Source organism: Semicossyphus pulcher, unplaced genomic scaffold (genome assembly GCF_022749685.1).
Source record: "Semicossyphus pulcher isolate SPU_LCO1_2020_fin unplaced genomic scaffold, fSemPul1.0.p SCAF_7, whole genome shotgun sequence".
In the NCBI taxonomy this organism is placed as follows: Eukaryota; Metazoa; Chordata; class Actinopteri; order Labriformes; family Labridae; genus Semicossyphus; species Semicossyphus pulcher.
The window spans coordinates 27,935,814-27,958,350 of NW_027211748.1; the positions used below are offsets into that span (position 1 = coordinate 27,935,814).

At 41.6% G+C, this 22,537-nt stretch overlaps 1 protein-coding gene across 2 annotated transcripts in view; it reads left to right on the forward strand.

Moving 5' to 3' along the window:
- Nucleotides 1-22,537, forward strand: part of LOC138611307 (neuropilin-1a-like) — a 98,340-nt gene that overhangs the window by 54,966 nt on the left and 20,837 nt on the right. For both annotated transcript variants that reach the window (XM_069684332.1, XM_069684333.1), the window contains exons 7-11: nt 11,690-11,845; nt 13,076-13,220; nt 16,104-16,279; nt 16,407-16,562; nt 22,109-22,253. In XM_069684332.1, coding sequence (XP_069540433.1) covers nt 11,690-11,845; nt 13,076-13,220; nt 16,104-16,279; nt 16,407-16,562; nt 22,109-22,253 — 778 coding nt within the window. The remainder of the gene's footprint in view (nt 1-11,689; nt 11,846-13,075; nt 13,221-16,103; nt 16,280-16,406; nt 16,563-22,108; nt 22,254-22,537) is intronic.

Consider the following 22,537-nt stretch of genomic DNA (forward strand, 5'->3'; position numbering starts at 1 on the left):
ATTTATCATTTCAAAAGGTTCGGTAAAACATTCCTCTTTATTTGGTAGATGATAATGTAGTGCTAAAGCAGCCTGTACAAGTCAGAAGCTGTGTCCCAATTCAGGCGCTGCCTCCTTCTAAGGATGTATGAATGCTGACTGCGTCACAGCGGCGTGTTGAGTTGAGCTGTCCAATTTCGAAGGCTCCTTCAGATGCGTCGGACAAATGTGATGCGATGCAAATGTTAAAAAACCAAAGGGGCCTTGAAAGATATTACCTTTAATTTAATAGGTTAAGTTACGTGACGTTACTTATGCTAGCTCTTTAGCCCGCTAGCTATCTGTTGCTAGGGAACAGGAGCAGTGTTTGGTGACGGAAGGATAAGGGTGGGAACAGCTGGTAACGCAAACAGGAAATCCTCCGTAGACCAGACTGTCTCATTTCAGTTCGGCCTTAGCGTCTACACTGGCTATTAATGACCGCGTCCTTTGAAGGATGCAGCCCCCAATTGAGACATAGCTAGAGCCTGAGACAGCAGCTAGCTACACTGTTAAGCTAGGCTAATCACCATTTAACCAAATTAGCTTTGTAAATAGATGTAGCATCTGCTAATGTAGTTGTGTTTGTTAAGAAACTGAAAAACAAATGTCTCTTCATCTAAATGTAAAATTAACTGAGAGAAAGTTAGTTTAGCTTAGCTAAGGCTAGCCGGTGGCTTTCCCTCCAGCGAGTTTTAGCTCTCTTGTATTGGCTGCTAGTTGAAGACATCGCAATGAGGTGTCAGTATGCAATTTGGTCTATTTTTTTTTCTTTTTGTTACTTACCAAAGAAACATAAACTGATGGAAAACGTGGTCCTCAAGATGTGAACACAGTCAAACCAGATACTGACTGAAGCTCATATTTATCAGGTTTTTTCCCTGTTTTTCTTGAACAACCTTGAAGAAGACTACAGCCCATGTTTTGCTAGATTAACAGGAAATGAAACTTCTACTGCTGCAATTTTAGAGACCTGACAGGATGACAAGTCACCACAACTTTAGGTATTTATGAGTCAGTGCTTAAAACAAGCGTGAGCTTTTGCTAATACGTTTTAGAACAAAGAAAATTGAGGCTAACTCTTAGGCAGACGTATAAGTTGCGGCTGGAGTCGTGGGCTGTCCCATTGTCCAGAACAGGAACTCATAGAGGAAGACTCACAATGCCCCTCGAACTAAGAACAGACCCTCACTTCCTTCCTGTGGGGGTTACAACAGGAAGTACACAGGAAGACGACCCCAGTGCCAAATTAGTAGCAGAGGCTCTCTATTGTCTGTCTGGGGACTTGTTTTAGCTACTGGGCCACAGCTGAGCCCTTTGAGATGTAATGAAATGTAGGACAGTATTATGATAGGGGTTAATAGGTTCGTATGTCGAGTGAGCGGTTGTCCAGTTGGCTTAAAATACGGTGGAGTTTGCTGAGAATGGACGGCCCTTCTCTGCTACACTGCATAGTGCTCCAGTGTCTCCCACAACGACACACTGACAGTAGGAGGTGACAACAGTCCTCGTTCTGCTCACCAGTCATGAGATTCGCGACTCCTCACTTGCCCGCGGCGTGAAAGTAGCCAGTGCGTCTGGTTCGTGTGGACAGATTTCTATATGTGAAGCTTTGTTGGCAGCTCTTCCTGAAGAAACAGCCGACCGTCCCCGTGCCACCGTGATTTATAGCCTCAGAACCAGAACCCCAGACTCTGTGTGGCGTTGAATTATGACTGGTTGTTTTTGTGAGAAGAATTTTCCATTTTATTTGATTAAGTGTGGTGCGTGGCTCGCTCCGCACAGCGTGGTTTGCCTTCTGGCTCAACATTCATCTTACTTGAGAAGAAAATTATGACTTAGTTAATTCTTGCACGCCTGCCTCTTCCACTGCAAACACCTCTATTATTCATATAAAGGCATTTATATTAATACTATATACCACTATTGATAGGGTTTCCAGGTTGGTCTTTATAATGTTGTCAGGGAGATATTACCCTGTAGCAATTTGGACGGCAGCACTGTGAGCTCATTATCTAGCGTTATGATAAATCTGTAATCTTATTTCCCACTGTAGTGACTCACTTCATTAGCATGCTTGATTTTAGCAATGAAATGGAAATCTTCTATGTCTGTAAACCAGAATTAACCCAAGCATAGACTAGCAGAGTAATTAACTGTAAAAAAATAACATTTACTTGTGCAGCAATACAATTACCAAAGGTGAAAGTTGTAACAAGTAAAATGAGCTTTTTATGTGAGTTTTAATGGGGGAATTATAGATTAATTAATACTTCAGAGTCGTTTTTTTAAAGAATTTATTCAACAAATTAAGCAGCACAAACAGCAGAAAGTAAAAATCAAAGCTTAAAGCAACCAAATCTCCATCTTTAACAAACACAAGTCAAAATGCAGTCTCTAAAAATGCTCAAAAATCTGATCAGATACACAAACTAGAGCCTTTTGTCTCAGAGGGCCCGTTCGAAGCATTCTTACAGATTGTAGAAAATTGACTTGTTATTGAATCCCATGATGTAAGCCCAGGAAAGGCTTCCTTCCCCTCCTGACTTCAGGTATTTATAGACCCCAAAGCCGTTTGTCTTGAGGATCTGTTTGACGCCACCAGGAAGACCTCAGCGACGCGCATCTGGAGAACACATTTGGGGCCTTGTGTTGTTGAAGCCGGGGCAGGGGGAAACCAAAAGACAAAAGGTCCTCCAGAGAGCGTTAAAGGGTCTCGCTATCCAGAGCAGACCTCTGGAGGAAAGAAATATTGGACTCCCAATTCCCGGAGACGTCAATAACTGAGAGAAAACCTGAACACAAATCAGACTTATAAACATGGAGACGAATGTGTGAGGCCAAGGCTGCTGTGATGAAAGAAGTCCAGTGTTTTTCTGCTTATCGTTAATCTAATTTCTTATGCAATGCGAGCAGAGGGACAAAAAAGTGATGAAATCAGAGTTATATCATTCATCAAAGAACATAAAGCCCCAAAACTAAGTACATCTAATTAGTCTGATGTTCATTTTGCATGGAAACCTCGAGGCTCCTCGAAGAAAGAATGAGAACTAAATTCCTTCTTTTTCATGAATGCCAAGAAGACATTTAGAAAGCAATGAGGTTTTATTGTTGGTTATTAGAGTCACACAGCAGATACACGATTATGTAATCGTCCCAAATAAAAAAACATGTGATCCAGTCTAAATTTAGAGGCCTTACCAAAGTTTGTGCAAGGTTTAGCATTTTAATTAGCTGTGTAGCTGTGTAATTTGTAGGAGATAGGGTTGTCTTATTAGAGTGCGGCATTTTTTAGTGGGATGAAAACCTCAAGGCTGCTCGGAGTTAGAGAAAAAGAAGTTTAACTTTCTTGTTAATGTAAATGTGTCATTGGAGAATTAAGCAATGAGGTCAAGCAGTTTAAAGGTTGGGATTATCCTGCTGGGTTACCAGGGGCGGAGCCAGTCATTTTTGACTGGGGTGGCGAACTGGGGCACTTACTTATGCAGGGGTGGCATGAAGTATGTCGCTTTAATTGGTAATCTTGACGATCTCAGTTTCGTTCTCTTTGGCGCCACCTATGGTAATAAGCGGTAATTGCAGGAGCACACTTCCCAGATATCCAGACAGTGTTACATGTGTGACGTCCACGGTTGGCTCCGGTTGTAACTCTTGATTTTCCTGGCTGATGGTCGCTTTCCTTTTCAGACTGTTTGCCTTCATCGGCTCAATCACCATTGTGTTGCCTCATTCGGCGATAGATAGAGACATAACAGACATTTACATCCATGATATCACTTTAATTAATTCTTCAAGGAAATAAGGAGTAACAATTTAAAGGAAATGTACCACATTGAAATGCAAAGAAAGCTACAAGCAGCCTGTTGCAACACAGCTCAAATTGTTTTAACATAAGTCCCGCCTCTGACTAGGCAAATAGCCAATCATAGTTGGGGTGGCCAATCAGATTTCAATCAGGCCACTCTGGATCCGCCCCTGTTGGTTACTCTAGCTAGCTGCCCTTGCTGGGTGGAGGAAAGGCAGTAATAGAAAAATGGTGGCACATATGAGTAAAGAGCATTTGAATGCACCAGTTACTGTGAGTCAACTAGATTAGACTAATTGTCTAACACGAACACACTTCTGATTATTAGCCTAAAACAATCCTAAATCTGACATGTCTTTATGGTTACTCCTTTGTGAGCCCATAGCAGTTTATAAGTAACAGCATTTTGTAATTCTTTCTTTCCCTATGTGAGCAGCTGCCTCCCCAGAGAATCAGCACTTTCTTAAGCAAACACAAAACCAGATGAGAACTGAGTAACTGAGGCTCTTTCTTTTACTATCAGTGCTAAAGCAGTATCCTGTTTTTGGCAGGAAGTAGCAGTGTTTTTCTGTTCAATCTCATTTAGCCACACTTGACTGAATTATGTCCCCTTCCTGCAGTTTGTTTCCTTCATTAAAAAGCTCTAAGTGTGACTGTTTTCTGTGGCGTAAGTGTAGGCACTGCCAAGTGTTGAGTAATTAGACGATGGTGAAGCAATTAGCCTTCGTCATTTGATGGAGGAAGTCTGGAGAATGGAGCTTTGACCGGCCGCTAAACATGTAACGACTGTAACGGCTGCTCCGTGGTATAAATGCTGAGGCGCTTCCTGTTTAAACCGAGGGAACTACACTGACTCGGTTTGATTCACACTCTTTCATCTTTCAGATTTCCACAATGATTAGCCTACATGTTGGTCGAGTGACATTTAGCTGTTTCCTGTATCCGCACAATTAAAAAAACTGCAGAAAATTGGCTTTTGAAGGCTTTTAAATGTATTTACTTAAATGAATTTGAGCCTTTTCTGTTATTTTCTGAGCTAAACCAGCATTTAAGTAATTTGTAGAAGGAAATAATTAATAATCCAGTCAGGAAATATAATCACCCTGGATCCTGTTAGAGCTGCAACTAACTAGCTATTATTTTCATTAACAATTTAAATGCAACCTCTTTTCTCAATTGATTTTTTTGCACTATAAATGTAAAACACCCTTTTAAATGCCTCTTAAAGTCTCCTCACGCCCAGGGTTATGTCCTCAAAACTGACTGTTTTGTTTCACCAGCACTCAAGGACCAAAAAATAGAGATAACAGATCAGTTTACTGTTGCATAAAATGAAGTGTTTCGCATTTTAACTTGTACCTGTATGATCTTTAAAGACCAACTCCAGTTATGTTTTAAGACAAAATGCTCTGCTTAAAATGATAAATTGTGTCTGTGTTTTATTCTGCAAAATTCGTTTAATTACCTTGTAAAAATCCTCCCAATGCATCTCCTCCTTCTCCCTCATTAAAAAATCCTGAATCTGCATAGGCCCCGCCCACTCTGCAAATTCCCCACCGCCCCCTCTGTCGTGAAAACAAAAACCGTCTCTATCGTTTAGTGGCAACTTGTTGGAACTTAGCTAGCTTGAAATGTAGCAATTAGTAGTAGCGGTAATGTTAGTAGTCAGTAGTGAGTTTGCAAAAATTACGATGAAGTGGTTGCCATAGGTTACACATAATGATATGCATAGCGTCACCCCGTCCATTGACAGGATTGGCTCCTCCCAATCTGAAAGCGTGTTGTTCAGCCTGTCCTTGGTACACTGCAGTTTAAAAGCAGACAGGCCCAGCCATGGAGATGATGCTGATGTTTTCTCTGATATGTCTTGTAGCACATGAAGAACACCACATGGAGATGTTTACAAGGTCAAACACTTGATTTTCACCGGAGGGGGGCTTTAAATTTCTCTTCAACATTGCAGCTCTGAAAAGAAATCCTGTGCCTTTGGATTCTCAGACACTGACATTAAAACGTGTTTCCCAAAGAGAAATGTTGCCCAACAAGAAAGAATCAGGGGTCAAGCAAGACAGAATAATATTAGTGTTACGCTTCATAATGTCTGACTTTTTTATTGTTAAATACTAAATACTTTAACCGAGCGCAAAAGGGCCAGATATGCAGAGCTTGTATCAGGATGCTGGAGCAAAGGCTGGAGAGTGGTTGGGGCTTCGCTGGTCGCTCACTCCAGCGTACACTTAAAATCCCAGGAGTGAAAGGACTGCAGTGCAGAGGAGCCACAAAAATCATCCTGGAGGCCACAGAAAAGGCCTCGCGGTGGCTGTGGATCCCGAGGGGGGGATCCGTGGATAAGTGCGCCACGGGCTGGGTCACGCGGGTGAGAGTATCTGATGATCTAAGACCCGAAACACCCAATGACCCCGGGACTCATCACTGTGTCCAAGTAGCAGCAGTAAATGTAGAACTACCTGTTAAAGCCTCTGAAAACTCTAACCACTTATGTCCACATCACAACCTGTGATAAGGCCTCACACTGCTTTGTTGTCCGTATAGCTGAAACCTCTGGAAGCCACTTTAGTTTTTCTCTCATAAAATAATGAATAGAAATCATCTCGTAGGTTGTTTATCTGATTTTCCCACACATATGTGTAGGTCTTTGTCACTGACATTTATGTGGGATACATCTCGTGGGAATTTCGATCAGAGCGCAGCTGGGAACGCCGGCGAGCGATCCCACCAAACACGGTTTCCCAGTGGTCTCCCTGTCAGTCACATGAGCCCACACAGCCCCAGCCGGAGCTATTTTCTTCCCTTGTCCTGAAAAAGCAACAGTGGGAGAAGTTAAATAATGGCCTCTGGTCCCTTCCCATGTACAATATCACAGAGGCAACGTCTGTATGGCAACATAATTACACACCACACAGTATATTACAGGCATCCCACATACTGCAGCGCTGTGTATTTTGGTATGCAGCTGATAATTCCCAAACTCAACAAACAAGTGATTCTGTTCGTTTTAAGAGGGAAGTCAAATGGAGTGTCACTTCATTTAATACACTGTTATGGAAATGAAACGCTTCCACTTTGTGCTTTAATGCAGTTCAGAGGCAGTTGGAGCTATTTTTAATATTATATCGAAGTATCTTTGGACAGTACACGCATATGTGAATCTAAAAGGACCACTGTAAGGCGTTCTGTTATCACTCTCTTTGATGATAGCTATCTTTTTTTATTAATCTTTTTTCTTATCTTTTTGTCTTTCAAGTGTTTTTTTAACTGCCATGTTTCTGGACGCTTCTTTTCTACAGTGAGATAAAATGCCTCGACCGTCTGAAGGGGCCTTCTTTATCTGTGATGTAGCCCTTAGATCATGATTTCTTTAGAAAACGGGGGAAAAAGTACAGCCAAGAGATGTGATAATGTCACCGTGTAATCTCACTTGGAGTTACTCGTTTTAAGAATTGCTTTGAACAAGTTAAACTGGAGTGAAGAACGGCTGATGAAACTGATTTACTCCTGTGTCCGATTCTGTTTGAAACCAAAAACTGAGTTCAAACACTTGACAGATGTTTCACACGGCTGACTCTACTTTTAGTATTTGGTGAGTTTGTCCTGAGACTTGTTTCTCTGTTAGTCAGTTTATAAAGTAGGAATTCTAACTCAATCAGGAACAAAACAATACGTTGAGTCAGCTGAGTAATGCAATCAGTCTGGGAAATTCCCTTCAGCCACCAGAGCAGAGAAATGTTGGCTATTTAAAGCTGTGACAGCTAATTGCCTTGTTTTCAGCACTGCTTGGAATTGAGGAGCTTGTGTAAAATTGTTATTAGATTATCTCCATCCTTTGAATTTTATACTTGCAGATGTTGTTCTGTTGGAACAGCTTATGTGCACATGTTCACAGACTCCTTAAGGCAGCCATACAGGTCCAGCTAACGGCTAGGAGTAGGCTAACTGATGTGTCCACACGTCTGACAAGGAAACCTTTACATAGTTAGCTTGTTCTGGTTAATTTGTGCGTTTTTATTGTGTTTGTGTTTTTGCCTGAGAGTGTATTCATCTAATTTTGTGTTTTTACAATAATTTTGACTGATTTATAAGCAAAATCATAAGCACGAATCCTTGCTAGTTCTGTGTCGACATTAGCCTGCTAGCAGGTTATAGTAGCTAGCAAAGAGTTTGTATAACCCTGACATTTTGGCCCTAACCTCTGACAAATTGTTTGTTATCCTGCTCAAAGTCAAATGAAGTGGCGTAGATTACAGTTTCATCTCTATTTGACAGAATTTATAAAGATCCAGGATTAAAACTAGCTTAGCACAAAACCTGGAAGCAGGAAGAAACTGCTATCCTTGTTATGTCGTACGCAAATGTTTTGCCAACATGATTTCTTTAGGGTTTGATGTTTTATCGAGTTAGTGAGGTAGCCACTATTACTTCTAAGAATCTCTGTGGATGTAGCTTTAAGTAGTAACCTAGCAACTCAGCTAAAGCTATCAGGACAAGGCTGCAAAGATCCTGCGTGCTGCACATTGTTGCTCATAAAACCACAATGTCTTTTTATGAACATTTTACAGTGAAATAAACATTTAACCTTTTACAGAGTTAAACTCGCAGCTTCCCCCTACTTGCTAAGCTAAGCTAACGTAGACCTCTCTGTACTGCAGAAAAATATGACACATTTTTTTCTTAGTAAAACTAGCATATTTCCTAAAACGTTGGCATGCACTTTGGGAGTAGAAATCAGGGCTAAAGACTGTGCTTGTATCAGTCAGCTACTTTTTTAAGCCCAGTTGTTAAATGTTTAATCCGTATTTACTCTCAGCCTCTCTCATAAAATCTGCTGTCGGCCAAACTCAACCTCTAAATCCAGAAGGTTACAAACACACACACAGACAGGTCACACACTAGTCATTAGTGATGCGTCTGGACAACCGTAAAATTGATCCTCAGCTGGTTACCACACACACACACACACACACACACACACACACACACACACACACTTCCTTGTATGCTTTAAATGAGCCTGATGTCACACACACTCCTCAGTATCTCAGAAAACAGACTCTTCTGGACATTGATCAGCAGCGCGGGGCTCAAACCTCGCATGTATCCCTGACACAACAGGCCTAAATTAAACACATGACCTCAATCCCATGTCACGTTTCGTCACGTTCCAGGAAGAGATTGCTTTGTTGAATATGAGGGAACACAGTTTTCTGATACACAGGATGTTATGTGATAATCCAGAGTGCTGCCTCTTATATTTCGGTGCTCTCCGTGGTGATAAAAGGTTTAAGCAGACCTAAACTCGCCCCAGTGTTTGGGAGGTGATGGGTGCTGGGCAGACACATTATCAGGGCTGTTAAGTGGGCTTTTAAATGTATCCCAAAACCACAGCCCTCTGCATCTACTGAGTCGGCTCACTTTGGAGACAATAATCTCTCTCCGGCCAAAGCTACTGCTTACTCCGATCTGCCCCTTTCGATGCGGCCTTCACGGCCTGGCGTAAGGCTTGTCCGTTTATCTCAAGGGGCCGGTTTCACAACTATGTCTCAGGTCAAACTAATAGTCAGGTTCCAGAAAGACAATGAAATTCTTCTGTTGCTCAATGCTGTCCAGTAAAAAATGATGCATGAGGATTCAACTCTTATGGGAAATTCTGAGGAATAACTGAGCTAGGAAGTGCTTTCGTAATCTTACAGGGCTCATTAATTTTGCTAACATCCCAGTTAGCCTCTAAGGACGTTTTTCCTTATTATTACTTTCTTTCACATTTCGATATATATTCACACGGTGGCCATTTTCCTCTGACATCACCCTCAGAGTGGATGGATCGAATGCTGTTATAATGTCCTAACTGCTGTGTTCAAAGTTGTAAGTTGCATAAAAGTAGGGCATCTGACAATCTGAATCATTTCACCACTTCATGAGTGTTTAGCAACTGAAAACCCTGATAGTTAAAATCTAGAGAGACATATTTCAAGTTAAAAGAACATCAGAAGACAACAGCTAATTCTAGTGTCAAAGGTAGGGCTGGGTGATATGGCAAAATTCCTATATCACGATATAGGAATTTTAATATCTCGATAACGATTTATATCACAATATCATTTTTTTCTGGTAATTTAACAAATAGTTAGTCTGTTTGAAATAACCACATGGTAAAGCCTATTTTTGGATCATCCTGTGTGAATTAAATACTTGGCAAATATATATTGTCATATTACCCAGCCCTAGTTACAGCATAGTTAAGGCGTAAATATACCGTAATGTTTGCTAGGAGTTGGCTGAATGCTATCATTAGCTGGTGTTGCTAATGAGTTATCAAATATGTTGTTTTACCTTAAAATATGGCTCGATGCCCTTCAAAGTGTTCGCTATCCATTGTCTTCTCAGCTGCTGATCAATCAGGAAGCAGTTAACTATTGACGATTTTCAGATTCCCTGTGTTTATACTACTTACAGCTTTGAACACAATAGTGCGACATTATAACAGCATTAGAGCTTTCCAATAATGGCCGTTTTTTTCCATGGATATATTTTAGTTCTGAGTTAGCTTGGAGCTAATTTGGCTAACTTTTTAGGCTTGAAATTTGTCTATGTATGTTTAGGACTTGCATTAGACTACTTTAAGAGCTGATTTAAAACTAGCCTAATGCTACGGACCGATCCGAACTCTCTTTGTAAAACAGGCTTCTTGTTTTCTGCAGACTTTCAGTAGACGTTTTAAAGTCCAGACATTTAACCTCCACTGGGCAGACACTGTCTCCTCAGCCCTGCTGCTCTCTGCTGCACGGTTCGGTCCAGGCAGCATCACCTCAAGTCAACAAAAAGGAAACACCTCAGAAATATATTTGAAAAGTCACCTTTTTATACAATTTTCTCCTTTTTACTGCAACTTTTATATCAGACAAACACTTCAGGGTTTCCACAATGGAAACGATCCAGAGGATTTTGACGCTGTCAGCACCTCATCTCAGCAGGTTTAAGTGGACATGTGAAGAGAAAACGATTAAGGAGGGTACTCATGACTTTCAACGCTTGTCAGCAGTTTAGTAGAGGAGTATATCCTGACTGCATAATGTTCCTGTAAAGGTCTTGTGGTAGGGAGGCGGTTGTCTTAACAGATAGGGCTGCCTGTCTCTTCAGCGTCCTGCTCTGATTTTTCACTGTCTCCTTATGGACGGATCGCAGTATAATTAATGAGATCCGAGCCTCTCGTTTCCCATATGCTTTAAGGGAATAATGGTGCAAGACAGTGTTGAATTTGCAGGATGACACTTTGTGGCTCTTAATGTCTAATCGACACTAAGTAACTTTCTCATTATATTCTGTTTGTAACATCCAAGTTGGAACTCAAGATAATGCTCCTTTTTGCAGAAAATGTGCTTCACACTTTGGCATTTAAACATCTGCCCCGCACAAACAGCCTTTTGCTTGAGCACACTGGGGTTAAATCAGGCTTTAAAAACGTTTGTATCTTCAGGCTTTCATTTTACGTCTAAAGTGCTTTGTGACAAGAGGAGAATGCTTTTCTCATCTGCTGTCTCAATCTGGATCTTCAAGTTCCCATAAACAGCTGGTAGATTGATAATTGATGGTGCATATTTAAGTGTTTCCTTTGAAAACAGGAAGCTAGGGAGGCTTATTGTTGATATGGATTGGTGTTTAGAGTTAGACACAAGTGCTAGCTAGCTTGCAGATGCTGTGCTTCATGGGGGAGGGACATAAAAGTACAAGAAGGCGTCTCATTGGACACAAATTGGTTTACGTCAATCTCTTGCCAGGGGAATCATGCCTGTAATCCTGTTTGATCTTTTCCCCATTAACCTCTCTTTACTGTATTTACTATGTTTCCAGGTGGATTTGGGATTCCTCCGGTTCGTCACAGCCATCGGGACGCAGGGAGCGATCTCCAAAGAGACCAAGAAGCACTACTACGTCCGCTCGTACAAAGTGGACCTGAGCTCCACCGGAGAGGACTGGGTGACCGTGAAGGAGGGCTCGAAGCAGAAGGTAATGACGAGCGTTTTATGCTGAAACAACCCGGAGCTATCTAATATTGATGAGAAAGGAAAGACACTGAATTCTAATCAATGGTAGAGAAGTGTGGGAGGCTGCATCCATGGTTTTCAAGGCTGACAGCATTTGGAAGAATCCTTGAGCCTTGACTGAAATGAGGGCTTTGGATCCAGCTGCTCTCATATAAATAAGGATCACTTTCCCTGGAGGGGACACTGGTCTGAAAGTGACACCAGTCAAGAGATTGATTGAAAGTTTCCAGTAAGAGTTTCTTTTAACCAACTTATTGATAGACGTGGTACAAGTACATACGCTAGCACCAAATCAAATCACTGACAGGTTTTTCCAGCGTGCTAAATTTGGCTTGATTGCCTCATATTGAACAGCCAGTTGCAATCTATCTCACTGTATGTTGGATTCTGCAATAACAAAAAAAGCATAGATTTGTGCCCGAGGAGTTTACTACTTTAATATAACGCAGGCTTTTGTCAGACAGAATGAAAGAAGTCTGTGACACACTTCTGAACAGTGCTGCTTCTATGCATCTATTACTGTAGTCATACAAACTCAATGTCAAGATCAAAGTAGAAAATTTGCCACATAAAATTCTGAGAATCTGACTAGAAAAATGTTTGACTTTTAATTGTAATCTCATAACTTTGCAAAAACTGAAAGAGGAACAAATGTATGTGCATAAAATCCTCTCTGGACACCCACCCAAACGTGTAACACACTAAATATAGCAGTCAGCCACAACCTGGGGGTCTTTGTTTGTTGTTCAAGCCTCCATCCAAGTAGTTTTGTATATTTTTGTCCGTGATGCAGGTTTGTTTAATTACGTCATGAGTGCATAGGCTAACTTTCATGTGTGATGGTAACCCCTGGGGCAAACAGGGAGCATCAATCTTTCTCTGCTATGAAGTCTGCTTCTTATGCGCAGAGAAAATAATAATAATGGACCTAATATGCTGTTGTAAGAAGCATTGACAGTAGTAACGCTCTGTTGATAATGGCAGTGTTAGTTAAAGCGCCGGTAGAAGTCGTTTCAGTGGAGATGTGTTCATAAAAGCAGCAGAAGTAGTAGTAGTAGTTTTAGGTAGTAACATTGTAAAAGTATAGTAAACAGCAGCTCTTAGCAGTTCCAGTAACAGTAACATATCTGTAAACACCAACAGAATAAATTAGTAATACAATTCTTAATTGTTGGTGTTGTCTCATCTTCAGATCTTCGAGGGGAACCGCAACCCGACGGACGAGGTTCACGCCTTCCTCCCCAAACAGACTCTGGCTCGTTACATCCGCATCCGCCCCATGACCTGGGAGCAAGGCATCTGTATGCGCTTTGAGATCTACGGCTGCAGAACCTCAGGTAACGTCAGCGACACTGCACTACAACACGACACAGCAGTTAGATTGTCCTCCAGTTCTGATTTACAAAATATTACTAAGAATGTAAAAAACAGAGACTGAGGAGCGTTTTATCTTCACCCTGCATATTAACGTTTTCTAACAATCAGGGAACTTTCTCAAACACTAACTACTTCTTTGTTAAACTTCTGACTTACTTTCCCAAATGCAAAATCGACTGTCTTCAGCTGATCAATATGTTTTACTTGCGGTGCAAAATCACCCTGCTGCGTGGTCCCAATACACTTTACAATTTAAGAAAACACACAGGACAAAGTCTACTGCAAGGACAAAATAAAAGCAACTACACACATTAAGAAAATCAATGTTAAAGTGGTGTTTGAATATGATAAATAATAAACTTTAAAACAAAAATAATTTAAGAGAAAAGGATCCTGTTTCAGCGATTACATGCACATCTTTAAACCTGGGATGCACTTTTACAAACACTAAGGGTATAAATCTTATTAATCTCAACATTTAAATGTTGTATTTTTGTAACTTTTAAAATGTTTTTATTGCTTTGCTTTGGTTCTTTTCTTTAAAAGAGCACTTTGTGAAATGTCTCTTTTAAAGGTGCTTTACTGAGTCAACTTTTGAAACGGCTCGCACTCGGGAGGAAATAAGTGACAGTCAAAACACTTCTTTAAAAGTTTTACCTGCTCTTGGCTCTGCCCGACTGTTCTTTTTCGTAACATAAACTTTCCCCTTTTAACGACATTTTCTCGCTTTTGCACATCGTGAATCAAACTAACATCTTTTTGGCTGCGGGACGAGAACCTCCTGCTGCTCTCTGTTGATTTAAAATAATCACCGCTTCCAAGGCGAGCCCAAACTCCCACAGAAGGACGCCGTTATTCATTACAGAGCAGGGAAGGGAAATCATGCTGCCTCATTACTCATCCTCTAACATTATATAAACCTCAGTCCTTGATGTGCTACAAGCAACTCTCAGTAGGAGAGCTCCATAAAGTAGATATTAGGCTCTTACTCATAGGAGAACAGGCTGTGGAGTGCTAGACAGGTGATTCAGGTGATATAACGACACAGGCGGGAAACCGGGAAAGTGTGTGTTTGTATGTGTCTGGTGAGCAAGTATTAAGCATGACACTGTACCTTGGATTTTATCCTCATTTCACCTGAATCTCATCCAATTTCTATATTCAAACCTAAACCAAACTCCATTTCAAGAACATGCAATTTAAGGAAGTGAAAGACGAGCTCACTTGCCAATATATCCAATTTTTTCAACCGCTGTGAGGACATTTGGTACTCTTAAGCACAGAAACACAGGAACATACATTACGGTAAGAAGTTTCTCTACGACTGAGTCGCTCCTATAACCTGTGACACTGAATCTGATCCTCATTTTTAACGTGATCTAATCAAATTTCTTTGTTTAATCTCAAACCAAACTCCTGATACAAAACAGGCAATTTAAGAAAGTGATAAAGAACTTGAAAGACAAGCAAACTTTTGCCCGTCAACCATTTTTTTTATGTCACTGAGAGGACACAAGAACACACACAGACGTTACTGTAGGGGGTTTCCATAAACGACGCACAACATATGGCATCAGGAACCTTTACTGGGCGGCTGTGGCTCAGTGGTAGAGTCGGTCGTCTCTCAATCGGAAGGTTGGGGGTTCGACTGCTACAGTCACATGTCGAAGTCACATGTCGAATTGTCCTTGGGCAAGACACTGAACCCCAAATTGCTCCCGAAGGCACAGTTATCGGGTATGAATGTGCATAGATGCTGATTGGAGAATGGCACTTTGCCATCAGTGTGTGAATGAGTGGATGTGACATGTTGTGTAAAAGCAGCTTTGAGTGGCCGGAAGACTAGAAAAGCACTTTGTAAGCAAAGTCCATTTAGGACTTCATTTTAACCTTTAACCTTTTTAACCATTTTAACCTTTAAACCTCGAATTGATCCTCATGTTGACTTTAATTTAAACGCCAACCAAACTCTATATTGAAAGCATTCAATTTAAAGAACCGCTAAAACACATGAAAGACAACCTCAAAGTTGCCCATTTAACCCATTTTTTTCTACCCGCGGTAATCCATTTAACACTCTTAAGCACAGAACACAAGAACACACACAGACATTACTGTAGGGGGTTTCCACGAAGAACACTGAGTTGTTGTAAATTCACATTATGGAGGAATTGACATCCTCGGGAGCTGTGGTAAAGAGCGAGAAATAACTCTGGAAGCATCTGTGTAATACAGACATCACACTGAGACAGGGACTGTCCGAGCCTGGGTATTACATCTAGCTTGTTCTGGATAAGGGATTTAACACCGACCATTGTGTCCACATATTTCAGACTCTCATTCAGTTTTCTTAATCAGAGAAAACCGCACATTAATCCAGTATATTCTCAAGTATATGTCCTAACTGAGCAACATCAGAGGGAGCAGACCGGTCCGCTTGTTCAACAGATTGTCTTCTGACCTCACGTCCCCATGTAGCCTCCCCTCCACCAGGCGAGTCTGTCAGTGTCAAACACCCATGAGACCAGACTTTGAACGTTTTCCAAAGATTCTGCTACCAGCTGCTACTCAACGTGCGACTCTCAGATGGACATGCAAAAAGTACACATTTGAGATTTTAGTGGTATATGTAGATTTAACAGAAGGAATAGCTGAATAGCTCTGCATCATGTTTGTGTAAATGTGAATAAATGACATTAAAGTCACGTCTTTTTAAACACACACAACTGTAACAAATGAGTATCAAGATAAGGATGGCAGTAGCCTTTCTTATCAGACTGTTCACTGCCTTTCAAAAGTTTACTTATCCACCACTGTGTCTCTCTCTCTCTTTCTCCGTACAGACTATCCATGTTCAGGGATGCTGGGGATGGTTTCAGGGCTGATCTCAGATGCTCAGATCAGCGCCTCGTCGTTCGCCGACCGGGGTTGGGTGGCTGAAAACTCTCGACTGTTGACGGGGAGATCAGGCTGGACCGGGCAGCAAACCAAGCAGCCCTTCAGAAACGAGTGGCTACAGGTGGGTTTAATGCTGAATTGTTTAGTGATGACTTGTTACCGTGTTTTTTTTTCAGCCAGATACTGAATTGGGGTTTTGTTTTGTAATCAAACCATCCATTTCCCCCTGTTCTCGTCCTCCCTGGTAGGTTGATCTGGGCCAGGACAAGATGGTGAGCGGCGTGGTGATCCAGGGAGGGAGACACCGGGACAGGAACGTCTTTATGAAGAGGTTCAGGGTGGGTCACAGCCTGGACGGAGAGGACTGGGCTATTGTCAAGGAGGACAACACCACCAGGCCCAAGGTTGGTTCAACATGTGTAGGCATGCTGTCACAGGTAGTTCAAAACATATCTAATGCAAGAATGACACAAAATCACATTTTAAGATAAAAAAAATCTAATTATCATCATTATCAGTTTGTCAGACTTTCTGATTGTGTATTAAGAGTAAATCATTCTGTAGAACTTTTAGACTTACAAAACGTACAAAATCAAGTTACCATCAAAAAGTAAAAAAAAAGCTTCTTAATGTGCAGATTTATTTAAAACGCAAACAGAGATTAAAGCCAATTTGATACGACACGACATGATATGACACGATACGACACGATGCAACACGATACGACACGACACGATACGACACGATGCGATACAATACCACACGATACGGTACGGTATGGTACGGTATGATAGAGTACGGTGCGATACAGTGCAATATGGTACGATATGTTACAGTGCAATACTGTACGATACGGCACTATATGGTACGATATGTTACGGTACAATACGATATTCGATACGGTATGATACAGCATGGTACGATACGGTACGATAAGGTACGGTATGACACGATACGATACGATACGGCATGATACGGTACGATACGGTATGATACAGTACGGTGCGATACAGTGCAATACGGTACGATATACGATACGATATGAAACGATATATGATACGGTATGATACAGCATGGTTAGATAAGGTACGGTATGACACGATACGATACAATACGATACGGTATGATGCGATACTGTACAATACGGCACTATATGGTACGATACGATATAATACGATACGGTACGACAGACTTTTAATATAAACTGTGGGGAAACTTGTCTCGACATAAATGCTGCACACATTTAGTTGTCTCTACAGTTGTATTTATAATTTAAAAACAACATGTAAACAGATAAGCACATACCAATCACACCACAAACTTATGGCCCATTATCATCTTGCACATTTGGTAAATGAGCCATGATGTGAAAGGTCTCATGTGGACTCCACCACTGTTGTTGTTCTACTTTTCCTCCACTTTTAGCCCCCCTCCCGTCCTCTCTTTCTTTCTTTATCATACCGTATCCCTGCTCTCTGTGTCAATCAGCGTCACTGTGGCGATGAAAGCCAACACAGATTAGCAGAAAGTAAATTGCACAGGAGAGGGATAAAATGTTGTTGACATGAAATAAACCTCCTCGTGCTGTAATGTGTAATTCCTGGAAGCCATCAGGCAGGCGCTCGCCCGGCCGCAGCGCCGCTCCTGGAATGAAATGTTTGCCACCCAAATTATAGACTTTGATTCAAACGAGCTGCGACTGTTTGCTGGATGCTTTTGTTTGACGCACTCAACAACACTTCATATGAGAAGCTTTCAAAGGGAAGCGTGGATGTAGGGCACAAACAGAAACGCAGGCTACAAATGAAAACATAAAGGTTTTAGAGGTTTGTTCACATATAGAGTTACTAAACGTCTGTACTGGACGTGATGATGATTCCTTTATAAAACACCTTCTGGTATACAATTGTTTGCCCTTATTACTCATGAAAAAGTACCACAAATATTATAGTATGTAAAATCACAATGTGTTACGATTTAAAGTAAGATTTGTGTGTTAATAACATAACAATTTGCAAAGAAGAACCTGGCCCAGGTGCTAAACCAGCACACAGGAATGTGAAGCACAAACTGTGCTCTCAAACCCCGACAGTCGCTGTGCAGGGGCTGCATCCTTCGAAGGACGTATTTGAAAGCTGATTGCGTCACGGCGGCGCGTCGAAGGCTGTCACATCTCGAGGGCTCCTTCAGATGCGGCCGACAAATGCGTCCTCCTTTTCAGTGATTAAGAGATTCATTCTGAGATTCATTGCGTGCCAGATCAAAGGAGATGGTGGACTCTTAAAGCGCAGAGGAATACACTTTTAAATGTAAAAGTTTTTGGTTTCAGCTCAGTGGAATAGATAGCGATACAAAACGAAAGGTGCCTTGGCAACAGGAGCCACGTTTGGTGACGACGCAAAGGTAAAAGGGGGAACAGCTGGTGACGCACAGGAACAGGAAATCCCGTAGACCAGACCGTCTCATTTCAAGTTCGGCCTTAGCGTCCTACGCAGGCCACAAATGACTCATCCTCTGACAAGGTCCTTCAAAGGATGCAGCCCCCGAATTGAGACACAGCTAGTGTGTTCGTTAGCCGTCTTCACAAGATGCTAGCAACAGCGTTGCAGGCTACCCGAGTCGCAGATTATTTACCCCTTGCCATCAGGGATGAGATATAGAGCCATCAAAGCCCGATCAAACAGACCGAGGAACAGCTTCTCCCCCAGAGTCAACCTCAATCACCTCCCGTAGCTGTAGAGGACCAAGATAGCCTCTCCATCCATCATCTCATTACCATCTCTGTTTGCCCTGTCACTGTTAACCTTGCTCAAGTGCTATATATAGAGGACGCTGTACCTTATCATATTTATTGTATTTTTTAGCTAATACATGAATATTTTCAGTAAGACATCCATTATAATATAGATAACAACCCTTTTAAGAGCCTCCAACACCATTTTAATAAACGCTGAATGCATTATAGTCACTTTAGCCATTAGTGTCACTAAACTGATTATGATCATCCAACTGAAAGCATTTTCACTTCCTGTGTATACAAAATAAATATGCCTTTCTCAGAGCTTGTGTGGTTAAATGACTTTAAAATGGCCACAATGACTAAACAGATGAGGAAATTAGCGCCACCTAAAGATCATAAAACTTCTCCAGAAATGTACAGAAAGCATCGCAGCTCTGCTCTTCTCTGTTTAAAGTTAAAGACAAGATAGAAGAATGTAAAACATCCCAGATTACCCGCAAAGATTTAAAAAAAAAAATCAAATCCCACCCGTCTCAGTCACGCTCTGCATCCCTTCTTGGAGGTTTTAGTGACTTTGTGTCTGATCCTCGAGAGGAAATTCATGTCATTGCTTTCAAGACTCCACTTCCTCCCCTCGGCTCTCGGCCCCGTTGGTGCGACATCCTCCTCTATGCGTTCCAGATGGCGGGGCGGAGGACGGGGTTAGCCGTCAGACTCCTGCTGATTTAGTGCAGACGGAGATCTAGATGCTCCTCTGTCCCCTCGCTCTGCGTCTCTGCTCTGTTTCCTGTGTCTTTTTATAAAACCGCTTCAAAAGACGAGGCAGGAAAGGCTCAGGGAGGCCCCGGCTGGTACATGCATTAATACACGGCTCGGCTTACACATTTACACACTCTACTTACTGTATGTGCTCATGCATTAGAGCATCTTACCTTACACTTGTGTTTCATGTAACAGTTGAACATGCACTGCACAAAACATGCTTCCAGGAAAAGAAAAGATAAGCGTTGGAAAACAATCAGGTTCTTTGATTGAAAGTCGAAGGTACAAAAACTTCCTGGCAACTCCCAGGATGCATTTCAGCAGGCAACATCCAAACACTGAGCTTACACTTTTGTGATGTTTAACGCTAGAGTGGAAGGTTAAAAAAAGCTTAATCCTAAAAAGAAATACAACAGAATATTGTATGAAGTTAGCATGTTAAAAGGAGCATTCAAAAGACAGTACACACAAAACATGTGTTTGGACCATGTTTAATTTCCCAGGGTCCTTAGTTCCCCACCTGAACGTCCTCAATTCAGGTGGGGAACAATTATGACACAATTCGGAGATGTTTCAAATGGTTTTACGTTTTTCACAATGTTTTACTTAATTCATACATTTAAAGCTCCTGTGAGGACCATTCGGTTTGTGTTGATTTTGGCGCCCCCTGTGGACAAAGCCGTACTTCTTATCTCTTTGCTAATTTGTCCCATACATGCGGAAGTGGTGTTTTTAAAAAAAAAAATCTTATCCTGCTTTCACTCACTTTACATGTTTGCCCTGCAAAATGTAAACACAGGCAGCGTGCAGTTAATCACTTCGTCTGACACCTACCCCCCCCCCCCCCCCCCCCCCCCCCACCAGCAGCTTCAGGCATTAAAAATAACTATGTAGAAATAATCAATCTTGTCGCTGATGTTCTGGTTTGCTTTTGTAGCTCATATAGAGTCATCAGAATTAATTTCAGTCTGTTTCGTGACCATCAAAAAACTCCTCACAGTAGCTTTAATGTACATTATGTTCCTTACGGCCTCGTATTTGCAGGAAAGACAGTTTCGTACACCTCCACAGCAGCTGATCTGATCTTACCATTTAAACTGTATTTGAAACTTCCATCTAAATTTGTACTTTGTGAACATGCAAACCAGTGTTAATTTCGTTAACGAAAATTATGACAATAAATGTTCGTCAACGACCATTTTTCTGTGACAAAAACGAGACTAAAGCGAGCTAAAAGTATATCGTTGATAATAAAAACTCTGACAAGATAAGATAATTCTTTATTGATCCGGGAAGATGTTTGTTTTGTTTTCGTTAACGAGACGAGACGGGACTAAAATGTTAGTGGTGGGCTGTCAGACATTCAAGTTCCATGACATTTTAAAGCCTCATGCACCAGTTGGAGATAACAAGTATCTTGAAGGTGGTTGTGAACTCTGCTTCAGACTCGCGCTCACAGAAAAAGGGCGATTTTACGCGTCATTTGACGCTTCGTCTGCACACAAAGGAGCGATCACCGGCTGTCTGCTTCAGTCAGACTGTTTAATTGAGAAGAGATGAAAAGTTAGGATCAAGCATAAAACGTAAACCAGTGTCTTTAGATGATCTGCTGATAATTTAAAGTGATGATTTTACCTGAAGCAAACAGGTAAAAAAGAGAAGAGGGAGACTGCAGGGGGGGTCATATTCTCAAGAGAGAAAACGTGGTGTGTTAAATGAGGCGGATCAAACCTCAGCAGTCCAGACAGCCAGGAGTGCTTTTGGTGTTCCTGTCCCGCCGCTCTGCTCCCAGTGTGACGGAAACCATTTTCATGTGTGGACTCTGAAAGGATGGACTCTGGTTCTGATTTCCTGGCTTCCTTTGTTTCCTGCGTTCGTTTAGTTTCAGCTTCTTATCGAAGTGACAGACGCTTGATCAGAAGCAGGCTTACGGCATTGTTGGTCTTGTTCTTGTCCGGCGACGTGGCTTTACAGAGCAGTCAGACCGGTCCACGTGTCTGTGATTTACAACCTTATCATTGATCTGATTCATCTTGAAGTAGAAAGATTTCAAGGCCGCAGAATTCCTCTTAAAATTACACTGTGGTGTTTTGCTCGTCTCTCTTGAGTTGTTTTTATAGTTTCATGTTCGTTAAATGAATCAAACTCAAATTCCATTCAAAAGGTCTTTGAACATTTTTAGCTTTGATGGAATGTGCAGGCGTCCTGTTTCTCTGATACTCTGAGCAACAGCACTGACTATTTGCAGTTAGAAATTGCACCGACTTGAATCAGAGTTTGCCCACTTTGTTTTAAAGCTCCAGCCATTCATCCTTAAAACCTCCCAAATAACTCAGTTAATGTCGGGTTTATATAAGACACATATTTGGCTCTTGACTTATTCCCTCTCTTTAGTCAAGTTAAATACCATCAGGCCCTGACGTGTCTCTCCCCCGTCTTCCACTTCAGATATTCACCGGGAACCAGAACCAGGACACCCCAGAGCTGAGGTCGGTGGGTCCCCTCCTGACCCGCTTCGTCAGGATCTACCCAGAGAGGGCCACCACGGAGGGCCTGGGCCTCCGCCTGGAGCTGCTGGGCTGCGAACTGGACGGTGAGTGTCGGCCTATAAAACTTGAAGCAAACACGTTTTCTTCCTAGCTGAAAAGATTTATTAATGATCGTGTCTTTAAAAACACTAGGTGAGATTAGAACTCTTGATTTTGTTTATTTGCATGAAGATTGTCTGTTTGATCTAATTTAATCCAGTAGTATAAACTTAGAGTGAACACACAGTTCTACTTTAGGTTTTATTATTACACACGCACACAATCACAAGAAGGGAACGTGCAAACCACCCCCAGGGCACTTTGTCTCATCATATTACATTTTAATATC